The sequence below is a fragment of the Rhipicephalus microplus genome, chromosome 3 (assembly GCF_043290135.1).
Source record: "Rhipicephalus microplus isolate Deutch F79 chromosome 3, USDA_Rmic, whole genome shotgun sequence".
Lineage (NCBI taxonomy): Eukaryota > Metazoa > Arthropoda > Arachnida > Ixodida > Ixodidae > Rhipicephalus > Rhipicephalus microplus.
Window position 1 is genome coordinate 109,645,755 of NC_134702.1, and position 12,664 is coordinate 109,658,418.

General features: G+C 45.8%; 1 protein-coding gene across 1 annotated transcript in view; it reads left to right on the plus strand.

Moving 5' to 3' along the window:
• The first annotated feature begins 2,622 nt into the window (after window positions 1-2,622).
• The window catches only part of LOC142803875 (uncharacterized), a 63,461-nt gene continuing 53,419 nt past the window's right edge, over window positions 2,623-12,664 (plus strand). The window contains exon 1 of the mRNA XM_075890140.1: window positions 2,623-2,868. Within this exon, the coding sequence (XP_075746255.1) occupies window positions 2,623-2,868 (246 nt within the window). The remainder of the gene's footprint in view (window positions 2,869-12,664) is intronic.

The window sequence follows — 12,664 nt, forward strand, 5'->3', positions numbered from 1 at the left end:
AACGCATTACATGATGTTCAAGCAGCCCACTTTTCTATTGTTTGAAAAGGTCAATTTCTTTGTTATTATACAGGCGACAACTTAGGTGCATTAGAATTGCTGACCACAGGTGCCCTGTTTCTGCCTTGCTATTCCAGGAGAGTAATAAAGAAAGGCAAGAAAGAAAAAAGGTCATGAGTACGTTCTACACTAGACTGTACAGACACAAGCAACACTGTAGTGTAGACCACAAATGATGCTGGTAATTGTCTACAGACATAGCTTACAGCTACTAATGCACCATTCTAAAAAAATTATCAGTGAATTAACAAGGCACAGATACAGCCAATGTCTTCATGAGGCAAGCCGTCCTCATCGAAGTTGCTAGTTGCACCCGGACCACTGCTGGCACAGTGTTCTTTGCACGGCAGCCATAACGCATAAGAAGGATCTGTAGCAATGGTGAATACACAGGGAAATTTCAATGTAACAAATCTCAAAGAACCGCTAAATATTATCCTTTATTGTGAAGTCTTTTTAAAAAAAGTAATAAAATTTTGCGCAAAAATAGTAAACACTAACTCATGAGCCGCATACCCATGCTGTGTATACATTATCGAGCAACCACATTATGCTCAAATAAGTGTGAAAAAACAAACTCGAAGTAATACAGAACCAGTGCACGTTTATTTGAAAAAGAGGGCAGTCTATCTTGAGTGAGCAGCTCGACTGCTGGAAAATAAACCATTACGGTAAGCAGGCGCGTCCTTCTTACGCACTGCGAAATGTTTGCAGTTAATACGAATTCTTCACGTTGGTTTGCGTGCACTGTTTCAACGTCGTCTTTACTCTCGTCGCAGTTTCCTTACCACAATGGATGATACGGATCTTATCGGTCATTAGCTAAGCTCACATGCACGCTTTGTTGAAGCACTGTAGGTTGTGTGAGCGTTAGTACAGCATGAACGAGTTATTATCAGAGACTTCAACCAATAGGTCTCTCGTATTGCATTTTTCACCGTCTAAGCATTCCTCTCGTGCTGTTTCCGTAGCTCATCTTGAATGTTCAACCAGCAACAAAAAGACTAGAAACCAGCCCGCATGTCAAGCTGCCTGACAAAAGCAAGGATGACGGGGCAAAGGCTAACTTGAAAAGCAAGTTCCAGACGATGATGATGGCAACAGGGCTATCGCACAATTGAATAGTGCAGGCAAAGAGAAATATGTCAGCATTCTCATCATGACGAGAGTGGCAGCTACGGAGCTGGGAATAATGTTTACAGCCGTGAATAGCTTCTTAAAGTCGTCATTCATTATTTTGAAGTGTTCTGAAAATGTAAGGGAGATGAAATTCGATAAATTATTCTGAAACATGCAATATTCTGAAATTTGTAGTGGTGAAACATTTTTACAATAAACCAATGGACATTTGGAGGGGAATTTTCGAAAGAAACCATTATATTGAGGATTGCTATAACGAGATTCGACTGCACAGTGTAGTACTTTTGGAGAAGAGCTAAAGGTTGATAATTTGAACAACCATGAAAAAAAAAGATTGAAATGAACAATCCACAAAATGAAAGTAAGCTCATGCTATGGAGACAAATAACAAAGAAGTAAGGTAAATCCCCACCAAGGAGCCTTTGCAACAAGGTAATCAAGCCTGCCTCCCAACACACAAACAGCAGTATACAAAAATTCAAAAGCTCAGTTATTACAAAGTTTTATAAGATGTCCATGTGCAATACAGTAATTTGACAATGAAAAGTGGCAAAGGACTTCATACTTTAGCCAATAGATGATTCATTGGCACAGTCATTTCCCTTCTTCCTTGTGTAATGTGTTTTGCAAATTTTACTTGCTCTATTATTGCAGCAGCAGCTCAATATCTTCTTATTTTCCAGCATTGGTTTACACTTGCACTCTGAGCACTGGTTGGGTAGGTGCCCATTTGTATGCGTTTCTTTTACTGAGAAATCATGTTCACACGTGCACATGTTGGCACATCTTTCCATTTGTGCCACACAACTTTAGCCACATGACAAATGTATTTCATATACCCCTTTAGCACTGCATTCTGCATATGATTTTGTGTAGTGCTTCTTGCACCCTGTTTTCGTGGCCACCTATGAACGTGCACAAGACTGCAAGCTCCTTAAGCATCAAAAACTTCACCTCAACTCCATGTCGTTTCCCAACCTTCTTGTGGTGGTACAGCATTGTATGCACATGGGGCACAACTATATATGTCTTATCGACCTTCACCCTTCGAGAAGGAACATTAGAGTTTCTGGCCTTCGACAAAGCCCCTGCACCCTCGTAGCACAAGCACAGCCAAACTTTTTGAACTGGGCATGCGCAAAGGGGCATTGTCTAATACTGCTACAACAAAATTTTCGCCACGATGAATAATTTGCGATTCCCTGTCAGCTGCCCATCAAGTACACAGTTCGCCGGTGTGCCGCCGAGCTGGTGGGCTCGGCGGCACACCGGCGATGGGTCATCCTAACCCGCTTGACTTCTTCGCTACGCAGTTCTTCGTGCTGCCCTGGATCCTGATGTTACTGCAGAACTTCGACCAGCCTACTCGGTCTCCACTACCATGCGGCGCTGACCACCTGCCTGTGAACGCGTCACCTCGCCATGACGGGGTGCGCCAGCCCGGCCTGTACTGTGCACTGGAATGCGCATCACCGCCAAACGCTATCACTACGGTTGCTTCGTGGTCATCAGCTGGCATCTTGGATTTCGGGCACGCTATCTTCTGACAGCGCCACCGTTCCTTGGAGCACCAATATAAACCCTGGGCAGACGCTCACTGTGCCTAGTGGGCTCGGCGGCACACCGGCGATGGGTCATCCTAACCCGCTTGACTTCTTCACTATGCAGGTAACGAATTACCACTGCCTTTACGATAAGCGAACTGGATGCCGATCATTACTTGTTCTGCTGAGCCCACGGCGCTCCATCTCTGTAGTTCTCGATTGTGCCAAAATGCTGTTGAAATTGTTGTTATTAGCAGGTGATATTGAGACTAATCCTGCACCTAGGAATGAACACTGTGTGGTGCTTAAGTGGTGCTTAGTGACATGCTTGATATACTGAAGACGTTGCAATCTGGGCAGTCGGCCATGCTTGAGCAGTTAGGTTCAATCAGATCAACCCTTGATGAACATGAAAAAACGTTCAATGACCTGAGCTCGCGATTGACCAAAATAGAATCCGACTTACTATCACTTTCAAATGTTCAGTCTCAATTTGAAATCATTGAAAGTGTTGCCACTAACAGCGCTGCTCAGGTAACTAGGCTGTCTGACCGGATTAGCCACATGGAAAGCACATCCCGAAGGCGCAACCTGATCTTTTACGGGCTCAGTGATGTGCGAAACGAGGCGTGGCGTGTTAGTGAAGAACTGGTTACTGATCTCTGTCACAAAAGCCTGGGCATGACTATTCGAAGTCGTGACATAGAACGTGCCCATAGACTCGGAGCTTATCGTGAGGGGAAATGGCGACCGATAATAGTAAAATTTGCCCACTTCAAGGATAAAGAAGCACTCCTTTCGTCTAGCAGTAAACTGAAAGGCACAGATTACGGCATCAGTGAAGACTTTGCCCCGGAAATTCGTGTAGCCAGAAGGCGCCTTATTGAATTCGGAAAAGCACAGCACTCCCCGTTTAAGCTCCGTTATGACAAGCTTATCTGTGGCAGAAAAACATACGTTTTTGATCAGGCTAAGCAGTTGGTTGTCGAACCTCAGGCCTAGCAACGGGCGCAAAAGCCACGAAGACCGAATCAGAGTGTTAAGCATGATCTCTCACTGCTTTACACTAACATTTGCAGCTTGATGCCAAAACGCGATCCGTTATGCACCTTGATCTCTTCTTCTTCTAGCAACGTCATTCTGTTGACGGAAACGTGGCTAACCTCTAACATACTTGATTGCGAGATTCTTCATGATCTCTCAGATTTTGATATCTTTTGCAAGAACCACTTTGATGATAACCGTGGGGGCGGTGTGGCGATTGCCACACATCGCTTGCTTAAGTGCTCTGCTGTAAATGTTAAAAGTTCTCTGGAAATGGTTTGGACGTGCTGCCATGCCACTTCACCGCACATGTTAATCGGCTGTTGCTTACCGTCCACCATGTGCCGATAGCACCTTTCTTTCGTCTTTTCACGAAGCATTGTTAGAACTAACAACAACGTATCCCAACACTCCCGTCTTATTATTCGGTGATTTCAATTTTCCTTCAATAGGTTGGAGTAATGTTGCGTCATGTCTTGCACAAAATAACATGGCTGCAGAATTTGTAAACATAAGGGGGGAAGAGGCGCTTTGACATAAAGCATCTTTTTATTTAAGTTAGGACGATGAAAACTTAGGTGATTATGTAGTTACATGTGCATATATCAAATATGAACTCAATTTTTATGTACCCCTTACCATTAATTTTTTAATGAGTCATTAATTAAAATTTCATTTGGTCACTTTTTTAATGAACTGGCAACACGGATTATTCTGAATGAAATGTCATTGCATTCTATAGATATCAAAGAGTGCAAGAAGCATAATTTTATGGTTCTAGCCTTCCTACAACAAAAGTTATGAAGCTTCAATGTTCACCATTCAATTACCGTGAACACATATTTTTCTTATTTTACCTTTTCTAAAAATTTATAGCTTCCTACAGTAACATATGGCACTTTATTGCACTCACTAGACATCCAGCTTTTCAGCAAGACAAAAATTATCAAAATCGAATGTACCAAAGCTGAGAAACGCTTGACGGAAGAACGAAAGGTGGCCAAAAAATTGAAACTGAGAAAATCGCAAAAAACAAAACTTCTTGTATTTAAGTAGTGCCACACAAATAAAAACTCTTTAATTTGCAAACAAATTCCTCAGAAGGCACCAGGAGAGTAGTCCTTATCACATTTTTGTCGTTGCCGCCGCTTTGCTTGTTGCAAGAACTTGGCCGATGCTGAACGCTTCCGCTCAGCACTCATTATTCGAAGAGAATCTTTTTCTTCTGCCCGTTTCTCACTCATGGAGTTTGGTTCCAGCTGAAGTTCTCCAAGGATACGAGCGGACGCTTCCTTCACACCGTAATTGAAGCGCATCACTGCCTCAGCAACTGCGGTCTCAACAGCTATCAGTGAAGCATGCTTGTCCTTCCGCATTAGAGACCATATAACCGAATGGAGTGCCTCGTTTGCATTTTGCGTCTTTCCTCTCTGGCAGCGTTTCAGCAGCTCCATGTCAGAAAGTCGCTCGTAGACTGGAAGCAGTGCATCACGGACATTTTGAGGAAAGTTGTAGGTGTGTTTTGGCAGCGGCTCTTCTTTTGCAGCAGCAGCATTCTGCTTGCACCACGACTCACTCCCACTTGGGCACAAGGTGTGGTTCAGTTGTTCATCAGTTGATGTGATATGATAATATGTGGCCATGGCTGCCCGGTGCATCGCATTCACATCACCGACATTGGACTTTAACGCCCAACCATAATATCTAGACAATTTCTCTATGACATCACCTGTCAAGCGGCCTCTTCCACTTAGTGTATCCCCAGAACCTTTATGCTTTTGCACAAGGTTGCGTAGTGCAGTACCCATTCGTTTCTGGACATGGTTTATAGAGTCCTCTTTTTGGACCTGTATAAAACCATAAACTTTTGCATCTTCCACAGCACGAAAGGATCTACTGTCCCCATCACACAGCATCACTGTGTATCGCAAGCCGTGACGGGAAATTGAACGCTCAAAGAGGGTCACTGCTGCCTCTACCTCCATATGGCCCGATTTGCACTGTGTGTTCTTTTGGCAGGTGTGCGTCGACTCCCAAGCCAAGTAATATGGGTCCTCTTTTGGTGGTGCGCGCTGGCAGCCGGCACAAAAGTTTGAGAGGACAACATAGTCCAATACATAGCCTGTAAACAGCTCTATAACTACACCCACACCAATGTGCGACAGGTGGCCTCTGGTCATCCATGTGCCATCATAACAGATGGCCACATTTCCTGGATTGTCAAAGTGCAGCTCTTGGTACAAGTTTTTCACGGTCGTGGCACAGTCAGAGAGGACCTTCTCTGCAGCTCTTGTTGCAGCAGGATTCAGTTTGTTTTTCAGATGGCTCTGGTAGCTTTTGTGATGAAGTCCCCTGTGGGAAATTCCCATAACAGAGAAGACGTCGTTGAGGGCTGCCTGGCCATTCCCTGTGCTTTGCATGGCACGAGACACCAGGAGATTAACGTCAAATGGGGGGCATTTAGCCTGACTGGGTGCCCGCCGAGAGCTCCACTCACTGCCAGTAGGTCCACAGTTGGTGCACTCTAAAGTCAGTTTCATCGCAAGTCCATAGTCACACGCACCTTTTTCAATCGAAACGGTCCCATTGCACGTCCGGCACTTAGTAGTCCTTTCAAGCAGCTTGTTTATTGCGGAGAAATCGACGATCCCGTAGGTAGCCGCCGACGGGTCAGAGTATTCGCGCGCTGTCGCGAGCGTTCGCAGCTTGCGCTCGCTCGCGGAAGTTGCAGATAAGGTGGAGATCTTATCTTCGGTCTGCTTCTGCTGTCGCGCACGATCGGCGCTCGTCAAGAACGTTGTGTCGAGCCTTGTGCCACGCTGTCTATCACTGACGTCGTCCGAGGCGGTCGCCGAGATAGGTGGAGAAATCGACATTTTGACCGATGAAGTCGCCACGCCGTCCTGCGCTGGTTGCGCTTCTGGTGCACCCGCGCCATAATCTCGCTTTGCCCTAGTCTTTTTGCGCTTCTTTCCGAATTTATGAGCAGTGCGGAACTTTTGATATGGCTTCGCCATGATCAAAGGTTCAAAACGTGTCCGAGAGCGTAGGCCTCATTCGCGAGCGTTCGCAGCTTGCGCTCGCTCGCGGAAGTTGCAGATAAGGTGGAGATCTTATCTTCGGTCTGCTTCTGCTGTCGCGCACGATCGGCGCTCGTCAAGAACGTTGTGTCGAGCCTTGTGCCACGCTGTCTATCACTGACGTCGTCCGAGGCGGTCGCCGAGATAGGTGGAGAAATCGACATTTTGACCGATGAAGTCGCCACGCCGTCCTGCGCTGGTTGCGCTTCTGGTGCACCCGCGCCATAATCTCGCTTTGCCCTAGTCTTTTTGCGCTTCTTTCCGAATTTATGAGCAGTGCGGAACTTTTGATATGGCTTCGCCATGATCAAAGGTTCAAAACGTGTCCGAGAGCGTAGGCCTAACTCACTCTCGGCGGCTGCGACGTACTTCGGCTAGCTCGCTTGGCACCGTGCCAGTACGCCGCCGCAATGTGCAGTTTTTGTCGAGGAAGATCAAAAACGCTTGCTCTAATTTCTTGCCAGCTTGCGCAAATTGGGTAAACCGACGAGAACAACACAGATACGACAGCGAGGTGAACTTGCCGCTTCGAGTGTGCTGCGCCGCTGCGCGCAGCAGACAGCGTGAGAGGCGCGGCGAATCAGAAGGCGCGAGTTGGTCACGTGCGCTCTTTGCGCCAATAGGCTCACGTGGTGGGACCTTTTTTCGGCGCGGATTTTCTGCACGAATTCCGAGTGGATGGAAACAAGCGCGGCGGGATATTCAAGAAAAAGCGCGGCTCGTTCGATCGACACCAAGATGGCTGCCGTACGGAACGTAGAACGGCAACTGCGCGGCGTTGAAAAAGCCCGTTTTTCACGCGTCCTTCGCTAAAAATTTAGCTCGCTGATGTCACATAAAACGCTGTCACGGCTAAAATACTGATCTGGGACGCATGAAAATTGGCGAGGTTATGCATCAGTAGCGGCAGAATCCAAAAATAACATTTTCAAAAAATCGATTTTTTTCGCGATTTTCGGTCTTAAAGACCCGCTCCCCCCCTTAAGTTTGCTTTTTCGCCTCTCACAGCTGGTCAATAAACCTACCCGAGTAACCCAACACTCATCAACAGTCTTGGACCTCCTTTTCACGTCACACCCCGATAATGTGCCCCCCCCCTCTTACGTATATCCGTGGTTTTAGTGACCACAACGTCATTCATGCAACATTTCCTTGCAACATCTTAAAAAGCAAGAAATCTGAAAAAGTACGCTATACGACAAAGCCGATTATTCCAGCATCAACCGTGAACTTTCTGTTTTTCACGAGAAACTTGCCCTTACATATCGGCAGCATTCAACTGAGAGCATTTGGATACTATTCAAAGCCGAAATGCTGCGTTTAATGAATCTTTACATCCCAACTATCGCTATAAATGAAAAAGCTCGTTCCCCCTCGTTTAACAAGTCTTTTAAAGACCTAAGTAATAAAAAAAGCGATTATTTCGAGTTGCTAAACGAACTGGTTCATCCTCGGCCTGGCAAAAGCATAATAAGGTCGTTAAAGAATACAACTCATTAAAAGCACGCGCCAAGCGTGACTACTATTCGACTACCATACCAAATATGCTGCAGTCTAACCTGCGCCGTTTTTGGAAAGCGATTAAGCCTGATAATAAAAGTGCCATTTCGCTATGTGATAACATGGGGACACCCATTGCTGATTCCGAAGTTCCCGACGCACTGAATCTAGCGTTTTGTTCAGTGTTCACAAAAGCAAGTACAGATGCATTACCACACTTTCCATATTTCAATTTTCCTCCAATGGAGGGTATTGAATTCAGGGCAGAGGGCATTGTCAAGGTCATTGACTCCCTGAAGTGTTCTTCATCCTGCGGTATTGATGGAATCAACGCGAATCGCACTGCACGCGAAATATCAACACGAATCGCACTGCACGTGAAATATGCGTGCAGTGCGATTCTTTGTATTATCTTTCAGCACTCACTTGACACAGGTACAGTGCCAGATGATTGGAGGACAGGGAAGGTCATTCCAGTCTTCAAAAAAGGTGACCGGTCTTCCCCTGGAAACTACTGTCCCAATTCCCTCACCAGCATATGCTCCAAGATCATGGAACACGTCATCTACTCTTAAGGGGAGATGCGAGTCGAAAAATCGCATATTTAGCAAAATTTCTCGTATTTCTGATTTTTATTACATTGTAATCTTCAAACCTTCTTTCATCTGTGAAAATTTCAAAACTAAATTCGAACCGCAAAATGCAAAAAAAATGTGTATGAAGGCATCGCGGTGGCTCGAAATTTCGTGAATTTGCGCCGATATTGGCCATTTTTGACTGCGCGCTGCTCCCCGTCGCAGTGCCGCCCGCCATCGCGATCGGTTGGGAAAGTTGCGTCCGGCCTTCTTCGTACAGCTCCGACGACCGCCAGTTTCGTACGTGGGCAAAAAAAATAAAAGATGAGGCCTTTTTATCACGTGGTTTGAGCGGTTTGAAACGCGCGGCACCCTAAGCCGCATCGCCATTGGCTACCGAGTCATTGTCAGATGTGTTGGTGGCGGCCATCGGCATTTGGTCCGTCTGCTTTTCTGCGCGTCTACGCATGCGATGACAAGCCCTAAAAAGTGCAACGTGAGACCGCAGAAGTTTCGAACGAAGCACAAGTTCATGGGAAGGCGGCGTAAAGCGCCCCGAACGACGGCGACGAATGAGGACGTGCCTACGTGTGCTAGGCCTGACAGCGGCATCGACGAGTGCGCGAGCGACAGTGGCTGCGATGAAGGGTTTGACGCTGCGCTTTCTTTCGTCAGTGCTTCGGAAAAGAAGCTCGGCTTCTTCGAAAAAGACGGAAGACAGCGCGATGAGGTTTGTGCAACGACAGTTTTGTGCGACACCCTCTTGCTGACGGCACTTGTGGCAGGTGTGGCATGCCCTGCTTGCGGTATTCAAAAACTTGCCGTTCGGGAGCCGGCAGAAAAGCGCAAGGGACTTTCGTCGCTCCTCGAACTTCATTGTGAAAACAGCAAATGCTCAGCGACTGTTCTTTCGTGCTCCTATACATCACTGCGTGTTACGGCGGACGGCAGCAGCCGAGTGAGCCAACGGTACGACAGTGGGAGCTCCCGAGATAGTTTCGCTGTAAATGTGAAGGCGGTGGTGGCTGCACGCGCTGTCGGCATTGGGCATGAGCAATTGTTGAGATTTTGCTCCATTATTGGACTCTCAAAGCCAATGCACCACCGAGGATTTTTTTCGATAGCAAAGAAGGTGCACACCGCTGCCATGGCAGCTGTGAGTGAAAACTTGCGCCGATCCAGAGAGTTGACGAAAGAAGTAGCAGGCGAAACTGATGTGGCTGTTATGTTTGACGGCACTTGGCAGAAGAGGGGCCACAAAAGCCACAACGGGATTGGCGCAGTTATCTCCTTAGATACTGGCCTCTGCTTAGACATCGAGGTCATATCAAATTACTGCCTGACATGCAGTAGGCACAAGGATATGGGCCCAGACGAGGAAGTGTGGCAGGCATTCCATGGCCCAGTCTGTGAAAAAAATGCAGACTGTTCCTCCCATGCCATGGAAACGGAGGCTGCATTGCGCATTTGGCAGAGAACATTGACTTATGACACCCCACTGCATTTCATGACATTCTTGAGTGACGGTGACAGCAAAGCATATAATGCAGTTGCAGAGTCAAAAGTCTATGGTGCTGTCAATATAGAAAAAGAATCATGTGGCCAAGAGACTTGGCACTGCGCTACGGAAGCTGCATGTGCCATTACCACGAGGGCAGAAAATGAGAGCCAGCCATTCAGAAGCTCCAAACATACTATCAGATTGCCATAACAAGCAACAGGGGGAGTGTACGGGATATGTACACTACAGTATGGGCTTCGTACTTCCACTCATGCTCTACTGACAATGCTGGGAGCCACAAGTTTTGCCCTGCAGAAACAGAATCGTGGTACAAACATCAACGCGCTGAAGCACTTGGTGAACCTGCACCATGCCACACACCTCTCCTGACTAAAGCACTGGGATTGGCTGTTTTGCCCATTTATAAGCGGCTAACGGATGAGAAGCTCCTTGCTCGATGCATCAAAGGGAAAACCCAGAACGCATCGGAATCCCTGAACAGCAAAATTTGGCTACTTTGCCCCAAGACGAAGTTTGTCTCCCGAACGGTTGTCGAGACTGCCGCAGCTATGGCAATCCTGTGGTTCAACAAGGGTCATGCTACTTTCGAGCACATCCTGGAAGAGCTCAACATACTGCCATCTAGAGATCTAGTTACTTTCAGTGATTCCCGCGATGTGAGGCGCATCAAGAGAATGTCCGAGCGTCTGACAGCAGAAGCAAGGGCCCACCGTCGTGGAGTGAAAAGGGCACGGCTAGAAGAGAGCGCTCGCAAGGACCGTGAGGGCACAACCTATGCTGCAGGACAGTTCTAGTAACTTACAGTGCTTTTCAAAGTTTTGTTGAACATTATGACCAAAGATTATGCATTTCTAACAACTCTGTGATAAAAAAAAAGGTTTCAAACTTTCAAGTGCGTTTTTCTCCTTTTGCAGCTTTGTGTGATCTGTGCTTCTTGTACACGCTAGTTCGTATACTTAGAATTGTCATACCTCTATGAAATTTTGCACATAGCATGATGAAGGCCCATAGAGTGCAAGTATCTATTCAGATTGTCAGTGCTGCTCGATTATGTTTTTCAAAAATTACATAACATTGAAAGCCCTTGGCAACTAGAGCCATAGTAAATTTTTCTATTTTATCATTTTATTCACCTTTTTACACACAAAATTTATATAGTTTGTTGCACTCTACAGTTCCAAAGGATCATAGTCAGCTATATCTGCATGCTTCATCTCAAATTTTTATAGGTCAGAATTGTTGCATAACAATAACCATAATTTTGCAGTATCTGACCTGCAGAAAGAAAACCAAGCAATCTACATGAAAATAAATGACATATTTGAAAAGAGGAGAAAAAACTCTATTACATGCCAATTTGTGTTAAATTCAGACTCTTATTAAAGAAAATCGTTTTTCGAATAGCATCTACCCTTAAGACACATCCCCTGCATTTATCTTAGAAACAAAAAAGAAATCGTAGTGATAACACAGGTAGAACAAGAGATATTGCTCTGGCATAACGGGAAGGCTGTGAAATGTTTGTTCTGAGAAATCGAGAAAAAACGTGGGCACACATTTTTATTGCAGAAGATGCAACAAGTCAACCTCAAAACGCACCAGAAGCATAGTCTGAATGCGTTCTGTGCTCATGCTTCCTCCTCACTAGCTTCCGGAGTTCCACGTGGTTTTCTTGTTGGAGACGATGCTGCGACGGTGGTCTTTTTTTCTCGCTCTCCTGACACCAGTGTTTGTCGCAATCATCTCCATTTTACCTGAGATTGCCGTCGCAGAATTCAAATTGACCGTGTTGAAGCACAGCACTGCTTTTGCAATGGCTGATTCAACAGCAAACAGGGACACATCGGGTTCCTTGGGGGCCAAACTTCTGATTACTGAACGCAGGTTCTTGTTTGAGGTCTGTGTTTTACCGCGTTCGCACCTCTGAAGCAGGGCCCTCCCCCAATGCTGGGTATAAACGGGTAGTACGCTCACGTCTCGTTATAACTTTATGGGATATAACGAAATAATGGATATAATGAAGTAAATAAATTCTCCTTGAACGCTCCATGAGAACCATGCATTTTAAACCTCCTTGTAACGTAGTATAATAGTATAATTGACCAGTAAATGAATATAAGGAACTAAATTAGTCTATTAAATAGAGTATCAAAAAAAAAAAACACCGTAGTGTGTTAAGTATATTAAGTATATTGTTTT